The sequence below is a fragment of the Hibiscus syriacus genome, unplaced genomic scaffold (assembly GCF_006381635.1).
Source record: "Hibiscus syriacus cultivar Baekdansim isolate YM2019G1 unplaced genomic scaffold, ASM638163v2 tig00117034_pilon, whole genome shotgun sequence".
In the NCBI taxonomy this organism is placed as follows: Eukaryota; Viridiplantae; Streptophyta; class Magnoliopsida; order Malvales; family Malvaceae; genus Hibiscus; species Hibiscus syriacus.
The window spans coordinates 8,369,622-8,395,797 of NW_024063533.1; the positions used below are offsets into that span (position 1 = coordinate 8,369,622).

Here is a 26,176-nt window from a genome sequence, read left to right on the forward strand (position 1 = left end):
TGACATTGAGCAAAGAGTTGAGATTAACATCGTGAGATCTTATCTAGCTAGTCTGGGGAATAGGCCTCGTAATGTCTTCCGCGAAAAGACTCGCATCAATCCAATCCCAATGACATATGAGGAATTGCTCCCAACGCTAGTTGAGAAGAATCTTGTGACTCTAGTTCAATCCAAACCAAGAGAACCCCCATATCCTGAAGACCATGATATTAACGCCATATGCAGCTATCACATTAAGAGCTCAGGGCACACCACTGAGAACTGTGGGGCATTGAAGCACAAGGTCCAAAATATGATCGATTCAGGGGTATTGACATTCAATGTGTAATAGGCATTCTGATCAGGAGTCGGCTGGGGCATCCATCTGGAATTTTGTTACATTCTCATGCATGTCATCTTGTTTGAATTTGTTTTTCTATCTATTTTTAAATGTTTGTAAATCACTTGATTTTTGAACATTTTAAATAAAATGTTTCCTTCTTAGGAAATGAACAATGAGCAAATTTCAATCTTGAAATTCTTTTAATATCATTTGAATTAAAAGCTTTTTAATAATTGAAGTTGTAAATCTATGACAAATGACAAGATTGAACCTTGAAAAACAAGGACCCCTTGATCCTAATCTATAAAAACATCAAAGTGCATACCTTTCCCTTGAAGGAACCAAGATAGCTCTCTCCTCGTATGTACAGTCAATCATTTTGGCATTCAGGTATGTGTTAGAAGCGAACAAAATGGGGCAACTAGAACGTGAAATAGAAAAGTTGATTAGTTTCTACTTCTGTTAATGGCATTTAATGATGATCATATTCTTCTTAGATGGAATGGTCAAGTAGATGAATCTAGTTTAGGTCAGTTGCTTGGAAATTGAACTCTAACGATGAGATTTTCTGACCTTCAACAAACACTAGGACTATAACAGATTCTCCTTAGCGAACTTAAGAAATGGAATCCGTATAGCCAGAATATATATATATGTATACAATAAAATCTAAGTTATTCCACTAAAGTAATTGGTTATAAAGTAAACTCGAAAGCCCTGGCTTTATGAATAGATTACATTCAAACCATGACATTGATCGGGTATTTGGCAATTCGGTGTTTGCTCTACTGTGATTGTCAAGTCAAAGACTTTGTGACGACATGAATACTTCAGCTAGCGAACAAAGGCAATTATAAAATATATATGTACAATAAAGTTGAATTCAGCTAGCCAAAAAATGATAGGTTAAATCAAATTTTCTAAATAAGGAGTTTCAGAATGGAATAAGGGAGTTGAGGAACACTTGTTATAATCAAATTCACACGAGAACTCAGAAATATCATTTTTATATTAATATTTATGCAGTGTCTTTGCTAGAGGAGTCTACGAAGCTTGAATAAATGGAAGATTTCAGAGAACTGAAACAAAAATGTCTAAAGAGTCTAGTAATTGACTATGCTAGTTACGACATTTTGTCCACCTCCGATCAAAATGCCAAACCAAAAAAGAGGTGCATGCCATGATCTTCACGATGACCGAATCAATGTAACAAACCTTAGAGTTTAGGTAGTTAACATCTAAACAAACCTTTCGATCTTGATATTTGTCAAGGATTTGCAGCTATCAAAGATTAAAAGAGCAATTGATTTTTTATATTCAATGAATTCATATTTTTGTGATTTGCTCCAATTGTGAGGCCGAAGAAGGGGCATTATTTTAGTTCATTTGAAAATGAAAATTCACATATTCTTTCTTCGTCAAGTTGTTTTCAAAAGAAGAAAAACATCTTCAAAATGGATAATCTCTCTAGAGGCATATCTTGGAATTCAACGAATATCTCTCCGAAGCTTAAGATCAAAGCTGAGGCAAGAGAAGACAAATTTTTGGGGGGAAATTTGATGGGGCAAGGAAAACAAATTGTCTTAGGTCAAGGTTTGCAAGAGTACACCCTGGTGGAAATGAAGATTGCTCACACAACCGTTCCCCTCACAGATCAACATACATACATCAACACATACATACATAACACATGAAAGTTGCATCTTTGCATTCATCATCATGTGAATTAAAGACATTTTATCCTCTCTTGAGGAAAAATTCAATAAAACATCAAATAAATTTCATCTTGGCATCCATCATAACATCCCAGAGAGTTAGTAAAAAAATGCATCATTTCGATCTTTCAGAAAATAAAAGTTTAGAAATGACCAGATGTCTTCAACCTGAAAAACAATGAAATCCACATATTTGACTTCCTGAAGTCAACAATCAGACCTTCTGAAGACATTTCCTCAACGTACAGGAACCGATACAGATTATGAGCTTTTGAGATTATCTTCTTGAAAAAACAAAGTGTCGTCTCCCTATAGACAATTTTTCTCAAAACAAATTTCGTCTCCCTTGAGACATTTTTCCCTCAGAATACAAATTTCAATGTTGTTTTACTTGAAACAAAGTTAATCTCACTTGCAACAAAGTTAATCTCACTTGAGATTTTTAAAATCAATTCCTCTCACTTGAGACAATTTCCCCTTAAAAACACAAATTCTGAAGTTGTTACACTGGAAATAAAGCATGTAATCTTTGAGTCTATTTCTCTAAAAATAAATTTTGTCTCTCTTGAGACAGTTTCTAATGAAAAACCAACCTTTGAGATTGTTTCCTTTGAAACAAATTTCGTCTCACTTGAGACATAACCCATCTTTGAGTATGTTTCTTTGGAAACAAAATTTTGTCTCTTGAGACATTTTCATTTGAAGAAAATCTTTGAGCATGTTTCTCTTGAAACACTTATCTTTGAGTCGTTTCTATTGAAACACTTATCTTTGAGTTATTTCTCTTGAAACAAAGTTTTATCTACCTTGAGATAGTTTCTTTGGAAAAATCATCTTTGAACTTCGATAAATCTATGAACTTCGATAATTTTAAAAATAGGCACGCATTCTCAAAAAGCACTAATAAATTAGTATAAATTTATTATTGGATTTTTTAAATTAAAATGATAATCAAATTAATAAGATTTTTAAATATTAGAAATTTATTAAATTATTTTTGAATGATGACTAATTTTATAAAATACTTAAGTTTTGAGAATTAAAAGTTATGCCATATCGCCATTTTTATTAAATTAATGATCAAATTTAACGATAAATAATTAGAATAAAAATATAATATTAAATATATAATTTTTTAAAAATATTGGGGAGAGAGAGAGGGGGGGTCATTTGGGTTAGATAGTGATCATTCATTAATTGAATTTGTCTCGTCATAAAATCCAAAGATTGGCTGCCATGAGTCTTCTGAGGAACCCTTACTGCCATTCTCTCACACATTTAAAGATATTAAAAAGATCAGTTGAATCCATCAATCACTAATCATAGTAATATACACACATACATGAAGACCTGCATAAAAATTATTTCTTCATGATATGATAAAGTTAATGTTATATGGGGCATGAGTGAGTGAGCCAAAGCTTAAATGCCTTACCCACACTTCATTAGATGACAAAATCCCAACTCCCATGGCCGGCTACCCTCACATACCACCAAATTCCAACTGAAGTTGCTGCTTCCCTTTATAATTTCACACTCTCTCTCTTCTTCTCTCTTTGGTTATATTAGTGAAGGGGGAACAAAAGAGTATTCAGAATAGGGGGATTAGAGCCTTTTTGTAGCCATGAAAAGGGCTGTTTTGAATCTGGTTTATTGCAGCCCCTATCTTTAGCAACTGAAAAGACTGGTATTTGTGGAAAAGATGGTATGTTTTACCGAATTTGACTTGAACCAAGTTGTTTTCTTTTAGGGATGGGAACTGTTTACTCCTCGTTGAGCAGTCCCTTTTGGTTTTCCTTTGTTAGATGAAAATAAGATTCTCACAAAAGCTGAACGGTCAATTTTGCCTGATACATTTGCAGAATTCTCCCAAACTGTTCTATAAATTGGTGGTTCCCCACCCATTACCGTGTGGATCGTTTCCCAATGACAAGATACCCACGGTTAGTCTGGTCTTTTTCTGTCTTTCTGCTATTTCTGATTCTTGTTTTTCTCTACTCTTTAATTTTGTTTTCTCTCTTATCTCTCATTCTCTCCAAGATGCAATTCACTGAAATCCCACCCTTGCACCAAATCACTTCGTTTCAGTCCCCACAATGAACAAAAACCAACTTCATCGGGCTCGTCCATGGCCTGGATTCCCTACCTCAAAGGGTTTGGGCAGCTTTGGTGATGCCAATTGCATGGAACAGCTTTTAGTGCACTGCGCCAACGCTATAGAAAGCAACGATGCTACTCTAGCGCAGCAAATTCTTTGGGTTCTCAACAACATTGCACCACCGGATGGTGATTCCAACCAGCGCTTAACATGTGCTTTCCTTCGAGCACTTATCGTCCGAACAGCCAAGAGTGGCACTTGCAAAATGCTTGCAGCAATGGCGAACGCTCATTGCAACCTCTCTATAGACATCCACACTTTCTCCGTCATTGAGCTGGCTAGCTTCGTGGACTTAACCCCTTGGCATCGGTTCGGTTTCACAGCAGCGAATGCAGCGATACTAGAAGCTGTTGAAGGGTACTCAGTCATTCACATAGTTGACTTAAGCTTGACACATTGCATGCAAATCCCTACATTAATCGATGCCATAGCCAATAGGCTCGAAGGACCCCCATTAGTAAAACTCACAGTTGCCGGTGGTGCCACTGAAGATTTCCCACCAATGATAGACCTTTCTTACCAAGAGTTAGGATCCAAATTGGTTAACTTCGCTAGGTCCCGCAATGTCGTGCTGGAATTCCGAGCGGTTCCGTCGAGTTACGCCGATGGATTCTCTTCTTTGATCGAGCACCTTCGGGTTCAACATTTAGTATATGCAGAAAGTGGTGAGGCTCTAGTTATAAACTGTCACATGATGCTTCACTATATACCAGAAGAAACTCTGTCTCCTCTTTCTAATGTAAATTCAAACCCTTATTCATTTGAATCATCGCCCACTCAATCTCTTCGAACCATGTTCCTCAAGGCGCTTCGAGTGTTAGACCCCACAATTGTTGTACTAGTAGATGAGGATGCGGATTTGACATCAAATAATTTGGTGTGTAGATTAAGGTCTGCTTTCAATTATCTATGGATACCCTACGATACGGTGGACACTTTTCTTTCACAAGGGAGCAAGCAAAGGCAGTGGTACGAGGCCGGGATTTGTTGGAAGATAGAGAATGTGATAGCTCATGAAGGTCTGCAAAGGGTCGAGAGGCTTGAACCGAAGAACCGGTGGGTGCAGCGGATTCAAAATGCCGGTTTTCGTCGGGTTAACTTCGGCGAAGACACTATCTCGGAAGTGAAAACGATGCTCGATGAACATGCAGCCGGATGGGGATTGAAGAAAGACGAAGACGATCTTTTACTTACTTGGAAAGGACATAATGTTGTATTTGCCACAGCTTGGGTGCCTGCTTGAAGCTCATTTTCATTTCATGAAATTATAATTTGAATTTTCTTGTATTAGTTAGGTTCTAATTTTATCCAAATTTTGCTGTCATTTGACTACTAGCTAGCTTGTAGTTAGTATCTATTTGACATTTACCTTTAATCTGAGTATGATAGGTTGAGGGTTCTTATCAAATTGTTTGATAAAAATGTTCATTTATAAATTTTTTAATATAGGGTTAAGATCCACTTACACAAGATAAAACTTTTTAGTTTTACGCAGGTTTAAGATAAATAACTAAGATTGACTCCTTGTTTTTTTTCCTCAATGAATATCTTCTCATTTACTATTGTTAATCTCATCCATTTATTTTTCACTCATCCAACGGTCCTAAACTTATGTAAAACTAAAAGAGTTTTACATTGTATAACATGATTATATATATATATATATATATTGTCACAAGATAATTAAATGTGTTAAGGTTTTTTATGTTTAAATTAAAGTCAGAAAGGTTATGAATAGAGGTGGCAAATGGGTTATTTGGATCGGGTTTGGCTCGGGTCATTTTAGGCATAGATTATATTCGGTTTAATTTTATTTGGGTCGTTTGGTCTGATTCGGATTTAGTTTGGGTGTATGGTAAATCGGATCGGTTCGAGTATTGGGTCGGGTCAATTTTCGGGTCGGTTGTTTTTCGGTTCGGATCAATATCGGATCAGTTGATTTTTGATCGGATTAATACCGAATCAGTTAGATTTCGGGCTAGGTCAATATCAGATTGGGTGATTTTTGGTTTGGTCAAACTTTGATCAAGTTAATTCAGGTTAAATTGGTTATGAGTATAATCAAATATATCTAGAATTATTAATATATTCTTATAAGAAAAAACATGTCTTCTTGATTGTTAATCTTATCATTTACACTTAATTCTGATTCTCAATCATTCAATATTTTAAATTAAACCATCATTTAGAGATGATAAATTGATAATTTGACACAAATACGATCCTATAATGCATGTTAGAGCTTGTTACCAAAATGTTACATTGATCTTGTATGAAAAATTTATAATGACAATTATTTAATAAAGAAATAACTTTTATTTTCAATTATAAATTTAATATTTTTATTAAATTTTAAAAAATAATATATAACTTGATGTCTTTATTTGTTACGTTATAATTGTAACATGAGTAAACTTTCTATTATTTTTATTATAAATCTAATATTATTTCCTTTGTTTTAGTTGTTTTCTATTATTTTTATTATAAGTAACATAAGTAAACTTTATTTGTTAGTTGTTATTCTTTTCAATCTTACTTTTATTTTATTCCTTTTATTATGTAATATAAGTAAACTTTCTATTATTTTCATTATAAATATAATATTTTTATTACATTTTTAATTTTATTTAAATTAATTTATTATTCAAAAATAACTTTCATTATTTAAGTTAAAGTATAATTTTATTTACATAGGAATTCTTTTATATATTTATAAATATTTTATATATAAGTATGATGTTGATCTTCTTTAACTCACGAAATTCAAAATTCAAGAATTTCTTCTGTCGTCGCTCAGCTCTCTTAGTTTCAATCGTCGCCTAGCTACTGCGCGTCAGCTCCAACTATCATACGCAACCGTCTCCCTTTCTGCTTCAGCTCTCACACGTAAATGGCTCTTCACCCAGTGCTCAACTCCTCATGCCTTGTTGTTCAATCACCTTACCCGAATATTGCTTGTTGTCGTGACCGGTAACCTCCAAATACATCACATTTCACTTTTTTAAGCTTCACTTTAATTTAATTTCTTTAATTAGTTATTTTTCCATTATTATTTACAATTACCACTATTAATTCATTACTAAAATCTATTGTTAATATTATTAATTTTACTATGATCGTTATTATTAATGTAAAAATTAATGTCATTTTCTACTATAATTATTATTACAATTTTTTAAGTGCAAGAAATTTAGTAATTAAACTGGTAACATCGATTATCTTTTACCTTATTGCATCTCGTTCATGCTTAATTTGACTTTCTTATTTCTCAGCCGAAAAAATATTATTATTTAAAAAAAAGACTTATTACGCACTCTAGGTATATGTCTATATCGTAGTAAATTATTTATCTAAAAAATTTCTATTCAGATTTTTTTTTTGTTCTATGTTATTAATAAAATTACGCGTGTATTTATGACGTGTTTATTAATGTATTTGTGTGATTCATTATGTGTCTTTGACGTGCATATGAGGTTTAGCTTAATACTAATAATATTTTTCTTTGTTTTTGCAGTCATGGGATCAAATGTTAATGTATGTGAGGTTTCAAGTGATACCAATAATGTTGTAGTAGAATCAAAATCTTTCTTAAGAGACGGAGTCAGGCTTAGAAATATTTCTCATTATCAATTCCACCGAGACTAACGATGGAAAAAAGAAGGCACTTTACAAGCATTGCAAAACTGCTTCTTTTATTTATTACTCACATTATGAAACCTCCAATATGCAAAAGCATATTGAAAAACTGTAAACAATATAATAGTTTGAGAACAAAGGGAGAAGGACTAGAAGTTGATGTTGATGACCAAAAAACTATAGAGAGTTGGTGGCTAAAGCAATTTTAAAGCATGGATATGTTTTTTCTTGGATTGAACGTGAAGGTAATAGAAAAATTCTTACATATTTGAACAATCAAGTTAGAAGTATATGTAGAAATACTGTAAAAGATGATTTACCCGAACCGATACTTGATATTAATTCGAACATGATGATTAAATGTGGTCATTGAAAAAATAACAAATTTTGTATATGCACAAGAATTAATAAAATAAAAATAGTTCATTTTTTCAAAAACTTTTTTTGGGGGTTGGCTTTCAAAATGATGTTTTATTTCGATTAAATATGACATAAACCCTAACTCTAAACCCTAAATATGAGGAAACGAAGATGAGCAACTTGGCCAGTCAGCTAAATATGCTTGCTTAGAGATCTTTTTTGTATATTGTGTCATTAATCTGATGTATGATCGAGTAGCTTTTGTCGTACTACGATCTAACTTAAAGTTAATTTATGGCGAATTTTAATTTAAAAAGTAATTTGTCTAACTTAAAAAATTACTATATTATTAGTAATAATTTTGGTTACAACTGAGAATATTACATTGCCACGATTTTTAGCCTTAAATGTTACATGTCTATTCTAAAAAATTGCACAATTGTAATAGTTTCGGTAGCAACCAATAACATTTTGATGTTAACCTTTTAAGTTGTAACCAGAGTAATTATGCAATTTATATGAATTCTTATAGAGAATGTAATGTTTTCTGTTTCAACTTAAAATGTTACCTAGATTACTCTAAAGAGTTGTATTCTTAATAAATTTTTCGTTTATAACCACTTTTTTTCGATTTTTAGTGGTTGATTCTCACCATTTGAATATTGCGGTTGCTGGTGTTATCTTTTTCAAGGTGTGACGGTATCCTTCAATTTTGGATCTTGTTTTCTTTAGGCCTGCATGTTACCTTACCTATAATGATGTAATATGCTATTGTCATTGTAGGAACCTTTATGGTTTTAATTTTTATAAATAAACATTAAAAGTATGTTTATTTTATTGTAATTAATTTTCCGAAAATTATTTTTTCTTTTACGAAAAATAGATAATCCTAAAATAGCATAAGAAAGGAAGTGTGTGAGTAAGATACCTTATGTTTTAGCTATAGGAAGTTTTTACTTGCGTCATCTTTTTACACATCCAAACATATATATATATTAGTGGGAATGATTAGTTTTTTTCTTTTTCTTTGTGTAACCACTATTTTTCAATTTATTAATAGATTAATCAGGATCAAACACTGCACAGGTAAGAGCGATCATCCCAACCCAGTTTACTTCATTCACAAACACCATGATTCAAACCCCTGACTTTACTTAAAGGATCTAGTAGCTCATCTATTAGACCAACTTATTGTTGGTATTGGGAATGATTAGTTGATATCAAGTGAATAATGATTGTTTAGAAAGTAGTGCATCATATATTTATCTTAAAGAACTAAGGACTGCTATATTCTGAAATGGATTCAGGTTCGTTTCAAAAGATGTGAATGTTCTGTGCTATTTTTTAAAATATGGTCATTAAAATATTTTATAAAAAGGATTAATTTGTCAAGTTTGAAATTGTGAGGAATCTCCGAGATCTTTTTATCCAATTCATCATGAAAACGATTAAAAATATTGTCAAAATATTCGTTTGCAACTTTCTCTGTTAATCTACCGAGAATCAAATGGAAAATTTATTTTTCCTTCAAACGAAAATGTTGTTATGACACAAATATTGTACTTGGAAAGGTTTGAATGACATTCATGTGTGGGGGCCTCAACTTTTGGGGCCGTGACATATCACTGACCACATTTGATCCTAATCCTATTTGTATTTGGGGGGTAGGATAAAGAAGAGGAATGCTCTTAGCATGTCTATAACTCATGAAATAAAAGAATATAAGAGTACAAAGATGAATAGCTTGACTAATCGATCAAATATACTTACCATCTAAAGTTCGCATCTGAAGACAACCTAACAGACCCATCTAACAACACTTTGTTAACTAAGAGTTTTCAAAAACATATTCCAGGCATATCGATACCTAATATGACTCATTTACTCCATTAGGGAAAGTGGAAGATTATTATAATATTGTGTACTTAGTGAAGTAATTTATGTAATTACTAAATCATTTGAACTAAAATTTAAATATCAATTGGTATCAATTTTTTCTATACATTATAATTTTCAAAATGATTTCATAGGATAATAAGGGGAGCCATAAGAAAATTGTTTTAATAAATTTGCATTATTATTGATTTTATGTTCTTATGTAAATATAGGTACTGTAATATGTGATGAAAATTAGTTTTCATTCCATGACTAGTAGTAAACTCCAATTTTCATCGATTGGTTTCTTGACTTTTATTCTTAATTTTTCTAACAATTGACGATGAAATTCATCCTTTCTTTTTTTACTTTGTTCATATTGAATTGCTTATAATTTATTTAAATAATGATTTTACATATTCAATGTCCTTGAGTAATTTGTTATTCTCCTATTATGCTTTCATTTTTAAATAAACTTTTGATATAACTTTTCGAAATTTTCTTTTACTTATTATCTTTATTACATTGTGTGTTTTCAAAAATGAAAGACAAATTTTTAAAAAAAATGTATATACTTCATTGATTTAGCCTTAGTATGAAATTTTGAATTTGAAATTATACTTCGGTTTTTAACAATTTTTATTTATCAATATATTTGCATATCTTTTAAATAGATGATTTTATTGAAATATATATATATGTGTGTGTGTGTGTGTGTGTGTGTGTGTATATGTGTATGTGTATGTATGTATGTACGTATGTACGTATGTATGTATATATGTATGTATGTATGTATTTGATTTGAATGAACTTTTGAGTATGCACAAATAATACTAATATACTTTAAAGTAGTATCTATAGGTATATCTAATATCAATACCAATTGGTCTAATGGGATGAGTCACTAGATTCCTTAAGTAAATTCATGAGTTTGAATCCTATCGTTTGTGAATTGAGCAAACTGGATTAAGAGGATCACCCCAATATGGTCGCTGTAAAATTCGATTTGGATTAGTCAGTTAATAGATAAGATACAAGTGATTAATTCAAAAAGAAATATCATATCACTATCTGCACGAGCCTAAAAGTCACTAGAAATCATCTCCAAATAGCTATAAACAACTACTAACTATCAAAACAAATATTTTTCGATAAATTAAACCATAGGAATTTTACATTGATATAGACATAGTAAGCCTAAGTTAGGAAACTCTAAACTAGGAAAGAGATTAATTCTAGGAATGTTTGACCTAAAGTAATCCTTTAAAGTTACGGATTACAATCACTAACATATTTACATAATCTTAGCTAATACAACCATAATTCTTTATTTAGGAAATTGGAATCTTACACTCCCCCTCAAGTTGGGAAGTGGATATCATCCATTCTCAGCTTGCTTACTAACTTTTGAAAATACTTTCTAAGCAATCCTTTGGTAAGTGCATCTTCTAGTCGGTCATCAGTGTACACATAAGGAGTGTAAATTAGGTCACTATCAAGTTTCTCTTTTATGAAATGTGTCAACTTCAATTTACTTTCTATGGTCATGTTGCACTGGGTTGTGTGCAATGTTGATAGCAAATTTGTTATCACAATACAACTTCATTGGACCTTCTCACTTGATTTTTAAATCTTCCAAAATAATTTTTAGCCATAATAATTGACAAATCCCTAGTGTCAGTGCCCTAAATTCAGCTATTGCACTAGATCTAGCCACATCATTCTCTTTTTACTCCTCCAAGTCACAATATTGCCTCATAGGAAAGTACAATAGCCCAAGGTTGATAAAAATCAACTGTAGATCCAGTGGAATCTGCATCAATATAGGCCTTAAGAGTTAGCTTCTCCCCTTTCTTAAATAAGATTCTTTTTCCTGGCATGCCTTTTAAGTATCGTAGGATATAGTACACAGCCCAAAGATATAACTCTTTGGGGTTGTGCATGAATTGACTTACCACATCAACTGCATATGCAATATCTGGTATAGTATGTGACAATTAGATAAGCTTTCCCATGAGTCTCCAATAGGAACCTTTATCAACAACTGCATCTTCTAATGTATCTCCAAGTCTGTGGTTGACCTCTATTGGCGTCTCAACTGGTTTGCATCCCATCTTGCATGTTTCTGTCAACAAATCAACTATGTACTTTTGTTGAGATATGAAGATTCCTTCCCGAGAGTGTGCTACGTCAATATAGAAGAAATATTTTAATTTACCAAGCTCTTTGCTTTAAATTCTTTTAATAAACATTTATTTAAATTCCCCATTCCTTCCAAATCATCACCTGCCACTATAATGTCATCTATATAGACTAATAAGGTTTTCACTCCTCATGAATGTGAGTGCTTTACAAATAGAGTGTGATCACCTTGGCTCTTCTTGTATCCCAACTTGAGCATTACCTTGGTAAACCTTCCAAACCAGGCTCTCGGGACTGTTTCAGTCTATACAAAGCCTTCTTTAGCCTGCATATCAACTGTCCAGTATTTGAACTAAACCCTTGTAATACCCCAAATATCGAATTAGGGACTTTATTGAAAGGATTTAAAATTTGAGGATTTATTTGATTAATTGATAAAAGATGAGAATGATTTGGAATAATGGTTTAGACTAAATTGTAGTAATGGATGATTAAGAGGGCATTTTGGTCCTTTAAGGGGAAAATGAATTTAAAACCCATTGTTATAAAGGTATTTAAATAATGAGAAAAGGGGAAAAAGGTAAGTTAGCTAAAATTATCTCTTTTCTTCTTCTTTTCCCGTGGATAGCTCTCCTCCATAGCTCAAATGTGAGTTTTCAAAATGCTACCTTTCATTTTTGGTTGGTTTTTGAAGCCTTGAGTATGATAGAAGCTTAAGGAAGGATTATATGGATTAAAACTATGAGATAGAGGAAATAATGGAGATTTTAGAAAATGGGTTTTAAAATGATATGTTAATATATGAGTGTTTATTAATGTTTACTAGTAAATTTGATTTCTCATAGAGGTAAATGAGATATTAGAAGCATTGGATAGGATTAAGAACATGTTAGAAAAGGTGGTGTGATTCTTAGATTTGAATGATCTTGGAAGATTTTAGATGTTTTAAGAAACTAAATAAAGGAAAGTTAGTATGGATAGGTAAACAAGAGTTTAATGGTATTGTTGGGTGTAAAATAACGAAATTTGATCTCATTTGGGTAATAATCGGTTAAAAACTGGAAAATCTGGGCACGAGTATCGGTACTTATAGAACAATAATGATATTATAGCCTTAAAATGGGAAGAACAGCTGGGTAGTATCGATACTAATGAAAGAAGTATCAAAACAGAAAGGGGGTATCGATATTGTGATGAAGGTATCGATACTGTGAGGAAGGTATCGATACTATGAGGAAGCTATCGATACCATTGATAACAGAATGCAAAAATGGTATCAATACCGTAATAGAGTATCGGTACCATAGTATAGTAGTATCGATACCATGTTATCGGACATCCATGAATGCTTAATATGTGTGGGGTGATTCCAAATAGGCACTAAGTGTGCAATTCACGGAATTCATCATATGCTGATGAATAACCATTTCGGCACTAAGTGTGCAAAGTACGAAATTCATCATATGTTGATGAATAACCGTTTCGGCACTAAGTGTGCAAAGTACGAAATTCATCATAGGTTGATGAATAATCGTTTAGACACTAAGTGTGCAAAGTACGAAATTCATCATAGGTTGATGAATAACCATTTCGGCATTAAGTGTGCAATTCACGGAATTCATCATATGTTGATGAATAACTGTTTCGTCACTAAGTGTGCAAAGTACGGAATTCATCATATGTTGATGAATAACCGTTTTGTCACTAAGTGTACAATTCACGGAATTCATCATATGTTGATGAATAACCGTTTCGGCACTAAGTGTGCAAAGTATGGAATTCATCATATGTTGATGAATAACCATTTCGGCACTAAGTGTGCAATTCACAGAATTCATCATATGTTGATGAATAATCGTTTCGGCACTAAGTTTGCAAAGTACAAAATTCATCATATGTTGATGAATAACCGTTTCGGCACTATGTGTGTAACCCACAGAATTCATAATGAGTTTATGAATGAATGTACAGGCACTACGTGTGCATCGTAACGAAATGATATTAACTTGGAAATATTGAATGGGTATTTGATCAATATGAATTACTAAAACGATGATTTCATTGTACTATTAGTCTTGCCTCACTAAGTAAATACTTAACGTGTGTTTATTTCACGCGTAGGTCGTAATACAAGCAGAGTAAGGAGATCGTCGAACATCGAAACAAGGATCGCCTTGTCAGTAACAGTATGACATACATGTCTACTTTTTGATGTATTTAGTTGGCATGTAATACATTTAGTAAAAACGCTCTGAAAAACATTTGAATTATCATTTTGTAAAATGATGAAACATTTGAATGATACTTTTTGTTATGTAATTAAGTTTAAGGAATGTTTTATAAAAAGAAACAAAATTTTACGGGTTTTTAAAAGAACAGTTTTAAAAGTGACATGACATCTATATCTCGTGTACGGAAAGGTATACGAGAGATGGGTGTTACAACCCTGGTGGGACATCCATGTAGACTTCCTGCTCGAGCTCACCATGTGAAAAGGTATTTTTTGTCAAATTGTAGTAATTTCCAGCCATGAGTAGCTGCTAGTGACAATAACACTCTCACTGTATTCATCCTTGCAACATGAGAAAAAGTCTCAAAGTAATCTAATTCATACATTTGAGTGTACCGTTTAGCAACTAATCTTATTTTGTACCTCTAAAACAAACCATCTGATTTATACTTCACTGTGAACACCCATCGACATCCCATTGGTTTCTTACCTCTTGGTAATTCAACCAAGTCCCATGTATTATTTTTTTCAAGAGCCTCTATTTCAGCTTTTATGGCATTTTTCCAATTATCATTATCTAAAGCCTCGCATACGTTTTTGGGAATAGAGATAGACTTCAGGCTAGTAAGAAAGGTTTTATGGTTATGATATAATTTTTTGTAGGACATGAATAAGTGCAGGGGATGTTTTATGCAGGCTATAGTTCATTTCCTAATTGCAACGGGAAAGTCATAGTTTCTTTTATCATAACTTTCAGTAGTTTTAGTGGTGTTGTTATTATTGGGAGTAGGTTCAGCAGGAGTAGGTTCAGTAATTACCTCGTGTTGTATAGGAGAAGAGGATGATTGAGCATGCATCGGTTTCTTCTTCCTTGAATAAACCAGTAGAGGATGAGTAGTCTCATAAAACCCTTACTGTGATTTAGGGGTATTAGGTTCCGTCTCAGGTTGTGTAGTTTTAAGTTGGTTTGACTCAGACTGGTGAGTAGTAAGGGGATGTTGGGCAGGTGTTGGAAAATCGAGGAAGAGATCTTTGTCTTTATCTTATGTGAATAATATTTTCCCCCTAAAGATAAGGACGAGTAAAGTAATTTTCTCCTTCTGCAAAAGTAATTTCAGCAGATATAAAGTGTTTTTTTTTTTGTGGGACGATAGTAACATTTATAGCCCTTTTAGGTGGAAAACATCTAAGAAGTACACATTTGACTGCTCGTGGGTCAAGTTTCCCCATGTTTTAAGAATGTACATGTACAAAGGCAACACAACCGAATATTTCAGAAGTAAGGTTATTTGAGGTATTAAAATTAAGAAAGAACTTGGTTAGAACTTGCATAGGGCTTTGAGACTCAAGGACTTTTGTAGGTAGTCTATTTATCATACGAGTAGCAGTTATGACAACCTTGTCATGGTGACTTTTTTCAAAGCGCATATGGAGCGATTTTGAAATTGGAATTAAATTTTTAGAAAATACTTGAAACATTTGAGTCGTCATCGACCTTTGGGACTAGATAGGTCAAAAACCCAAAAACACCCTTTAAATAATTTTAAATAAAAACTTTAAAAAGATTCAATTTGGTATGTGATTTATAGATTATGGGTTCGGGAGTCGATTACGCTTGGGGAATGATTAGCACCCACGCAACGCCCAAAAAATTGGTACCTTCAGTTACGAATTTGTCCCTATATTAAAATCTAAAACTTCATATATTTATTTGATTAGTGATCCTTTTATTCCCTAAAATAAAATATTTTAACCTAATTAAGAGATTTTAGGAGAGATGCACAGTATTTGTCTATTTCCAATTAAAGAAGAAACTAACCCTTTAATTGGAATTAAGACAATTATTTCTTATTTTTAATCGAAACAATGAAATATTGTCATCCTTAAAATTAGGAAACTAATTGATTATTAAGCCCTAAAAAGAAAAATAAAGAGTGACAAGTTAGTCAAGTTATTATTTAACTTAGCAATTTAAACGTAGGAACAAACCTCTAACCTTATTTTTTTAATTAATATGAACCTATTTAATTTGGTGACCACTAGTAGAATATTTATTTATTTAAAAATATTGAAAAAGAAATGTCTAGTTACTTTAAGACTACCCTTTTCAACATCTAAAAATAAACAAATATTATATTTTTAATCAAATTATGAATTTAACAAATTTGTTTCTAATTAGAACTATTAAAGAAGTTAATCCTAAAAGGATATTAATAAATTTAATTAATTTCTAATTAAAGAACTTAAACTATGGCTCTAATAATTACTGACTAAAGCTAAAGAACTTAAAATCTAAGGTTTAATTAGAAATCTAATAATTAATTTTAATATTAGTGACTAGATCTAAAAGATTAAAAAATCTAAAGGTTTTCAACGTGCCTATCTTGAAAGATTGTAAAATTAACACTCATATTAATATTTAAACACATTTAATAAAATAATGAAAGTAATTACAGTGAAATCAGGGACTAAATTGCATACAATTCAGAATTTAAGGAATGAGTTACAATGATTTGGTAACTAAAAATAAAACAAAGGAGAATCCAGAGACAGGAAGCAAAACACATGTATAGTAGGGTGATTTAATGAAATAATTTCCTCAAAATTTTATCCCATTCAAAAGACTCATTTCTTTAAAATGAAGAACAAATTGAATCAAACCCTCTTTTTACTTAATGTTCTTCCCATGTTCTTACACAAAAACCTGTTTTGATCCATAAAAACACCGAAACTCAACCCAAAAATATTTTTATAGACCAAATTAACCTAAAAACTCAAAATCTTCAACACATTTTCCTAAATTTGCCCCAAATCTCCAAAAACAAAGCCTAAATATAATCTCAAATCCAATAGGATTTACCATTTTTTTTCTTCCAACCTAAACTATCTAAACCAAAACAACCACCACCCTAAACACCAATCGTCGGCCATCACGGCCCAACGCCGGCCACCACATCTCTTGGCCACCTTTATTTTTAGAACCAATGGAGAAAATGAAAGCAACACAAAACAAAAACTCACCTTAACATGACTCGGGTCGAACCTTGAACCCGAGATCAACGACGAACGGTGGCGGTGAACAACTTTGAAGGTGAAAAAAACTCTTCTTTTCTCCAACTCCTTGCTCTTAACTTAAGGTTAATGCATTGATTTTTCGATAATGATGTGTGTTTTTCGTTGATTGGTGATTATTGATATTTATAGTGGCTTGATTAGTTAGATTTCATCTCTTCCCGCTCATAAACGTTTGTAACTAATATTGGTTAAGTTTTTTTTGCTAGAAGCTTCGGATTTCTTGTTGATATTTTCTTCTTTGATGTTTTTTCATGTTTGGAATGAAAACAAATGGTGGTAACCTGATGATATTCCGTCCAAAACGGTGGCGACGGTGGACGAGAAGACGAACGGCCTCACGCGCCAACAATGCATCGATGAAGCTTCAGTGCCGGTGGTAATGCACCGGTGAAGCTCCAAATGTCTCTTTTGATGAAACAATCTTGACCATTGGATCAAACTAGATCCAATGGTTTAGATGCATTTATGCTTCTTCACTTGGATGGGTGACGTGGCTCAATGGGAGCCTTTGGATATAGCTTCTCATCCAAGGGCTCTAAAGGATTTGTGCTTTCTTCTCAAGGATAGAAGATGTGTCAAAATCCTAATTCATTGGAACAAAGGCTTATCAATGGTCCAAAATCACTTGGCTCTCTTCACGAGGATGGACAAGGTGTAATCATCAAGTACACTTTAAAAGTTGCACCCTAATTAATGCATTGTCCCCTTTTAAAATTCAAAGCAAACAAATTCACCCCACACCAAGGCAAAATTGACGACATGCTTGAACCAAACTAGGGTTTTATTTTTTTTATTTATTTATTTATATATTTGTAAAGATGTGTGGACTACTATTTGGGCCTTTAAAAAACAATCTAATGGACATATGTATTTAATAAAATGGACATTTTTTTGGATTTTTATTATTTATAAAAGAAAATAAAATGGGCTTGTATCTAATATGGACTATTATTTATAATATGCAAACTATTTAATATGGATTATATAATATGCAATATATGTACTATTTAATGAAAACTATATACTATATACTAAACCATATACTATGTGCTATATGATATATGTCCATTTAACATGAAAACTATATACTATACACACACTATATACTATATGATTATAATATATACACACTATATAATATATGCTCAAACATTTATTATTTTACTAAAACCCTTTATATTATTATATATAATAAAAACGCCACATTACCTCCTGGATAAAATGGGTGATGAAAAGCCTCCCCCAATATTGTTTAGGAACATTTTTCTGGAACAAGAGAGCCCTTATGAAAAATAAAATGTGGCCATTTTCCTTTTAGTTACATCGTTTTGTTGAGGGAGTACTAACACAAGATGACTCATGTATAATGCCTTTTTCTGGAACTATGGTGAGAGAAATTGGCTGAAATAGTCTTTGGCACTATCAGACTGAAACCCCTTAATTTCAGCACCAAATTCAGTTTTGATCATATTGTAAAAAGTTTGAAAAGTAGAGCTCACATTAGATTTTATTTTATTCTTTTATTGCTTGCTGGAAAAATGGTACATTGTGTTTTGCAAGCTCACTGATATCATAATGAAATTTTTCACCATTTAACCATTTGAACAATAAATGAAACATAATTTAAAAAACTCTAAATAAAGGATGACCAAGGCGGAGATGATGAAGCCAAATTTGATTTTTATTTATTTTAACAGATTTGGAGAGGAAAGATAATGGTGAAGGATTTTTCAAAATAGTATAACCCATTTATTTCCTTAGTATATCCAATCATCCTCCTCGTACCATGTTCCTGAAAAATACATCAAGTAGGATAAAAAACCATATTACAATTAGAATCTTTGGTAAACTTTTGAATTGATAGTAGTTTGGTAAATAACTTTGGAACATTAAGGACATTTTTAAGGGCGATAGTTTCGCTTACAATAATATCACCTTAACCATCCATTGTAATCACAGAACCATCAGTTACATTTATCTTTTTATTAGTAGGACGGGGTGTATATGTAATGAAATTTTGTGAGGAGTGGGTCATGTGGTTTTTAGCTCCTGAGTCAATGACCCAAGAGTCTTTGGTGGGTATATCCGAGACCTTAGAGTTTTGAGAAGAGGATATACCTGAAAGAGCTAAATTACAAGTTCATGTTAAAAAGGGTTTTCCAGTTATCCCAACTGTCACTTTAGTTTCTCAATTTCTTCTATATTGAACTCAACAGGTTAATCTTGAGTAGTACTTTTTCCAATATGTTGTCTTGCTTTGTATGCCTACCCTTGTCCTTTCAGTTGTCCACTTTTGACTGAAAAATTTCTATTTATTATTTGTGGCTTCCCATGAAGTTTCCAACATTTCTTCTTAGTGTGGCAAGGTTTTTTGCAATATGTACACTATAAGGTGTCTTTGTTGAGTGACCTTGTGAATTCAGTTTGCCTATTTTATTCACTGGTTAGTTGTTCCAAACCACCAAATTTCTTCTCATTTACATCCTTTGTTACCAAGGTTGAACCTTCCTCCTGGTTATTCTCGATCATAACTCCTTTTTTTCTTTCCTCGGCACGAACAATTGCAATTAACTCATTTAGCAATGGTAGACCCTCCTTTCCAAGTATTTGAACCCTTACTGCATCAAAATTAATATTTATTTCCGCAAGAAAATCATAAATTCGATCCTTTTCAACAAACCTTTTAAGAATTGTTGCATCTTCCCTGCATCTCATTCGAATGCACTGGTAATGATCCATTTCTTGGCATAGATCTTGCAGTAGTTTGGAATATTCTAAAATTGATCTGTTTCCTTGGTTGGTGGACGAAATCTTAGTCTTGATTTCATAGATTTGGGCAGCATCTTGAAGTTTTGAGTAAATTTGCCTCACAACTTCCCATATTTCTTTGGTTGTGTTGAGGAACATGCATGTATCACATATTTCTGGCATCATAGAGTTCCATAGCCAAGACATCACCATAGGGCCTTGCTCATCCCAAGCATCAAACCTAAGATCCCTTTCTTTAGGTCCATTTCCAAGTAGGTGACTCAATCTTCTTTTCCATTTCAAGAACGTGCAAATGAGTTGAGACCATTTTCGGTAATTCTTCCCATTTAATATGTAGGCTGCTTGGATGCTCTGCAACTCACTTTTTTTGTTTAAGAAACTTCCTTCATTCACTATGACTTTGTTGGTTTCGAAAAATCCACCCATGTTTTTCTTGAACGACCTCTATAAGTTTATGGAAAGATCGAGAGTGATAAGAGGCTGCCAGAAAAAAAAAAGAAAAAAAATCCCATAATTGAGCTAAAAAGGCTCTAATACCATGTCAAGACAGACTTTTTTCGATAAATTACACCATAGGAAGTTTACACTGATATAGACAAAGTAAGCTTAGGTTAGGAACCTCTAAACTAGGAAAGGGACTGATTATAGGATGTTTGACCTAAAGTAATCTCTTAAAGTTATAGATTACAATCACTAACATATTTACATAATCTTAGCTAATACAACCATAATTCTTTATTTAGGAAACTGGAATCTGACAATAACTTACCTTTTGATATAAATACACATCAAATATACTTCAAGAAGTAAGAGATGAACATTCAAAGATTAAAGATAAAAAAATTTAATTCTCCGTTCTTTCATTTTTGTTGTTGTTCGTAATGTATAATGTTTATTGTATATATTTATTTTCATTCTTTGTTAGTTTTAAATTTATAATCAGAGAGAGATTAAAAATATATTGTAACGATTAAATATTTTTTATGAAAGATTCAGTTCAAATTAGTGAATTGAAAAATATCCTTAATGGCGTAAAACTATGCTAGTGAAGGTAGACATTTGAAATGTCAAACCACTATAAATGGTTCACTTTTTATTTTTTTCATCTACTTAATCGAAATTATAAAAAAAACACTAATTTAACCTCTTAATGATTATTGAGCCAAAAAATATTTTCTGAAAACATGAATAGAAAATAATTCAAATTTAAACTTGAAGTTACAACACGAGCAAAATTTCTATTGAAAAATAAGAAATCTTCAAAATAAATAAAATATCTCCCATTTGTCATATGAATTACTTAATATTATCAAGTGAAATTAATTTACTGTTAAATAGTACTAAAGCAAATGTGGAAAAATAATACTCCTACTAAACTTGACATTAATGGATCGGATTAAGGCATTACACTAATAATAATTAAAAGATTAAATTATGCTAAATTGAAATATAAAAAATAAACCATAAAAAAGAAGTATGAAGATACAAGAAAATTAAGTATAGTTTGAGACAAAAACCAATATTTGATGATTTGATCTAACGCACAACCCAAATGATTTTTTTATAATAATTTTATACTTAATCCGTTAGTTAACCACTTCGAATTCATCCCCCCAAAAAAACTTCGAATTCAGATATTAAAAAAATCTATTACGAGTAATTTTTCAATTCAATATATTCTATTCACAATATTGTAATTTAAATTCTGATATTATTCTTTAAAAGCCTAATACTTTATCTCGTTAAATCAACTGAAGTTTCTTTCAAGTTCTCTATTACTTTGGCTCTTGTATAAAATTAAAGAGTATTTTTTAAATAAATATAGAAAATTCCTTCAACATTTGATAGTCAAGTGAATCTGTGTGATACATACCAAATGAATAATTTGACTGAAAATTATTATGTTCCAAAAGAATTGATAATATACAAAGAATAAAATTATATCCAACCAAATTTGAAGAGAGATGAAAGTGAAAGCAAAAAAAAAAAAACAGAGGCAAAAACGGCAGCACAACGGAGAAAACATAATTAGGTGGTGATGATACCCGCTATAACATCAGTATTACCTCGTGCATAAATTGTACATACTAGGCGGATAGCGTCAAGCCACCCGTCTAGTGATTCCCACGACTCAGCAACCTGAAGGGAAAAGCACACAATACTCACTAAAGCTGGATTTTTTTTAATTAGGGTAAACTAAGTATTTAGTCATCCGACTATTATTTTGATTCATTTTGGTCACCCAACTATTTTTCTTTCAAAAGGCATAATAATAACATTACACCCAACGTTTGCACAAATGATCGCTTTACGCCTTATCCTTTTTTGGAACATTTTAGCCCCAACGTTTTATTTTGAAGAAAAATACCCCTGATTTGATGGAAATCGTTAGTTGAATAACAGTTAATGCTTCCTATTTACATGATAGGTTCATGTGTGATGCCACATCATCAAAAAATATTTTTAAATTGTTTTAAAATATATTTTTATAAGTGTATATGTAATTAGTTACGATTATAGTTTACTTTAAAAATATTGTTTTTGATGTGGCATCACACATGGACTTGCCAAGTCCACATGAAACATTAACCGTTAGTCAACTAATAATTTTCATCCAATCAAGGGACATTTTGCTCCAAAATGAAACGTTGGAGACTAAAATACTCCATAAAAAGGATAGGGGGCAAAGTGGCCATGTGTGCAAACGTTATGAAGTAATTTTGTCATTATATTTAACGTTACGTTTTGGTTCCGTTTTCATCATCCGCCGTTAAAAATAAGCAAAATTGCTGACATGTAATTTTTTTATTCTTTTTCAATAATGTCGTGGTATTATCTTATGGTACCACGTCAACATCAGTATTGGCTTTTTAACGACGAATGACTAAAAATGAAACAAAAAAGTAACGTTATGTATGATTTAAAAAAATAATAGTTGGGTCATCAAAACGGAACAAAAGTGATAGTAAGAACACTAAACATATAGTTTACCCTTTTTATTATTATATTGCTTACATAACGCCTAAATGACAAATATGCGCATAAACAATTGTAAGTTTGATATCCCCATGAAAGCCTTCATTCCACTAAGATATAAGAAAAGAGGTTTTGAGCTAAAATGTAAAACATAATACTTACCAAGAAAACCGAACCGGATGTAGTATTAACGCAGAGGCCGGCACCTGGTGGTAGAGTCAGATCAGCACAGGCTGATACAGAGATGATATCTGGAATATCAACTCTGATAGCCTTTTTTTCGGTATTTCCTATATCCACAACTATGCCAGAGAGGCTTCGGGAAACTTGTTTAGGCTCAACTCTGATGACCTACACAATTGCAAAACCGAGCAGAACCAACGAAAGCAATTAAAGCCAAATACATACAAAGATGAATAACATAGATCAGCAGTATTTTTTTTTTATAGGAACATAGATCAGCAGTATAAACTTGAAGTAAACCCTATCCTAGCTCTCTCTCACATACACGTACTTTTATTCTTCGTGTAGCAATTTACGTTGCTTTAGCCTTCTGTATATAACATCCTGGAATAACATGCACTATATATTTTCTCATATTCATTCCTTCCACCTAGGAAAGGAACTTGAAATAACATAACTTCATATACTGGATGTGAAAAATTATTTGAAGAAATGAATCCCCAATGTCAGGCAATCATGAAAATGAAACTTCAGATTTGTTTAGCATGGACAATGGAAAAACCAATCAGTTCGTTTACCTGTTGAAGTGCTTCATGATTCAGAAAGAACTCTGTTCTCTTCCAATCACTATGAGGTGCAATTGTGTTTCCTGCTGGTGGTGCAGTCAGATACCCTTCTTTAAGATGGGGTAAAGGTAGCTGTCAAAAATTTATCTTTAGTCAGAATTCGTTTGCCCAGCTAACTCAATTGAGCATTAACAGAAGATAACCACCACAACCATTTGCACTGGAACGAGTTGGCAGTTCTCTTTACCAGGTGATGAATGCCCAGTTTAAACATGAAATGAACTAATGACAAAAACTATATATCTTTCTCGGCACACAGACACAGAGAAAAGAAGAGGGTGAAAGAATAGGAATGCAATTACTTGCTATGACGTTTTAAAAAAATTATGTTTCTGCCAACAAAGCCAAAGACACAGTGCTAAGGTTGTTGCAAGTTGGCACCAAAGACCAGGGTTCAACTTCTACATAACACAACCTCCTCCCCAAATATGTAATGAACAAAAAATAAATAAAAAATAAGGGTCAAATTGTAAAGAAGGTCCTTGTGCCAAGTGCTTTTTTGGATTTAATCTCTCTACTATAATTTGATCATTTCTAGACCCTCTACTACTCAGAAAGTGTATTTCAGTACTAAGGTCAGCTTCTTTTTTTTTTCCTTCTGTCAAATAATTTGATGCCACTTATTCTTTTTAAACATGTGATGATGTGGCATATACATCTTGACATTTTTGTACATTTGGAAAAATATATGATGATGTGCAAAAGGTTCGTTCAACTGTACAAAAAATATCGGAACAAGTTTGAAAAAGTCCGTCAAATTGATAACGAAATTAATGAAAAGGGTAAGACACTTAGCCCAGAGGTTTGGTATAAAATACACTTACTACCTATAGTTTGAAAAATACCCACTAACCCCTAAGGTTTATTTGCAATGAATTTACCCTTGATCAATTACTAATTATTTTATTATTTTTCTTATCTTTAATCATTTTTATTCAATAATTTTCAAATAAAAAGAATATAAATCTATTTAATTATAAACTTATTTTAATTATTATTAAATTACATTATAAATTGCATTATATTCCAATACAAGCATATGGTAAACATTTTTTAAAATGTATTTAAGTTTTATTTTTTAATGCCATGATAATTTTTTAATGTCATGACCAATATATTACGTAAATACATGTTAAATATTTTAGATTTAATATTAATTCAATTTTGCATATTAACTTCGAGATGAAATTATATTTTTCACTTTCCCTTTCTTTTTTTGTCTTTTTATTTTAATGGATTTGATGTATCCTCAATTAATGGCACCTCCGACACTTGAATTGTTAATTCAAGTATCGAGTAAAAGGTTAAACTATGTGTTTCTTTAAGAGTAGTCATAGTTTGTTTAAGAGTAGGGTTGATTGCCTAAACTGTGAATTCTCATAAGTTTTGTTAAACAAATGAGAAATCAAACAAAAATATTGAGTGAATGACTAGAAAAACCAAAATACACAACAGATTAGTAATTGTGTTGAGTTATGCAAATTATTGTAAGAAGTTTTGTTTTTAGGAGTCTCTTAAGATGAGAGGAGTCATTATTATCTTTTATCTTCATATAGTTTTAATCTTTATCTTTAGAGAATTTGTTAGGGGGTCTACTACTAGTGTAGTTAAACTAATGTTATCTAACCTATTGAAAATAATAATAGGGAAATTTGTTCCTCACCATTTCTGGCATTGTATCAGATTTGGCTCTTTCCTAATCAAATTCTGATTTTCTTTTCTCTTTTCCCCTCACTCAATGTTGCCTTTCTTATCTATATATATTTCTTTTTCATTCAATTGATCATGTCAGCAGTACCTAACAGTCCTGTTGAAATCACCAGCCCTGTCATGAGTTTGCTTTGCACATACTGCAAGAAGGATCGTTACACCAGGGAGTGATGCTGGAAACTTCATGGCAGACCAAATGAAAAGCCCAATCGAAGAGAAAATGATGGAAGCCAGGCACTTATGGTTAGTCCCTTGTTGACCAGTAATGAAAGGAAGTCTGCTCCTGAAGCACACATCGAGCAAATCTAGAAACTAAAGACCTTTTTCGGATCTTTTGAGAAGCCAAATTCAACAACTAACTGTTCGCTGACATTTTCAGGTATTTATTCTTCCTCTTCT

The 26,176-nt window shown here is 32.1% G+C and overlaps 1 protein-coding gene and 1 pseudogene across 1 annotated transcript in view; one reads left to right on the top strand and one right to left on the bottom strand.

Annotated features, from left to right (window-relative positions):
• Positions 1 to 4,077: 4,077 nt before the first annotated feature.
• On the top strand, positions 4,078 to 5,447 carry LOC120196610 (annotated as a pseudogene).
• Positions 4,761 to 26,176, bottom strand: part of LOC120196609 (protein HLB1-like) — a 45,700-nt gene continuing 24,284 nt past the window's right edge. The window contains exons 12-16 of the mRNA XM_039198377.1: positions 24,020 to 24,139; positions 23,421 to 23,609; positions 22,309 to 22,421; positions 20,770 to 20,783; positions 4,761 to 4,776 (exon numbers count right to left, since the gene is read on the bottom strand). Coding sequence (XP_039054308.1) covers positions 22,311 to 22,421; positions 23,421 to 23,609; positions 24,020 to 24,139 — 420 coding nt within the window. The 3' untranslated portion in view covers positions 4,761 to 4,776; positions 20,770 to 20,783; positions 22,309 to 22,310. The remainder of the gene's footprint in view (positions 4,777 to 20,769; positions 20,784 to 22,308; positions 22,422 to 23,420; positions 23,610 to 24,019; positions 24,140 to 26,176) is intronic.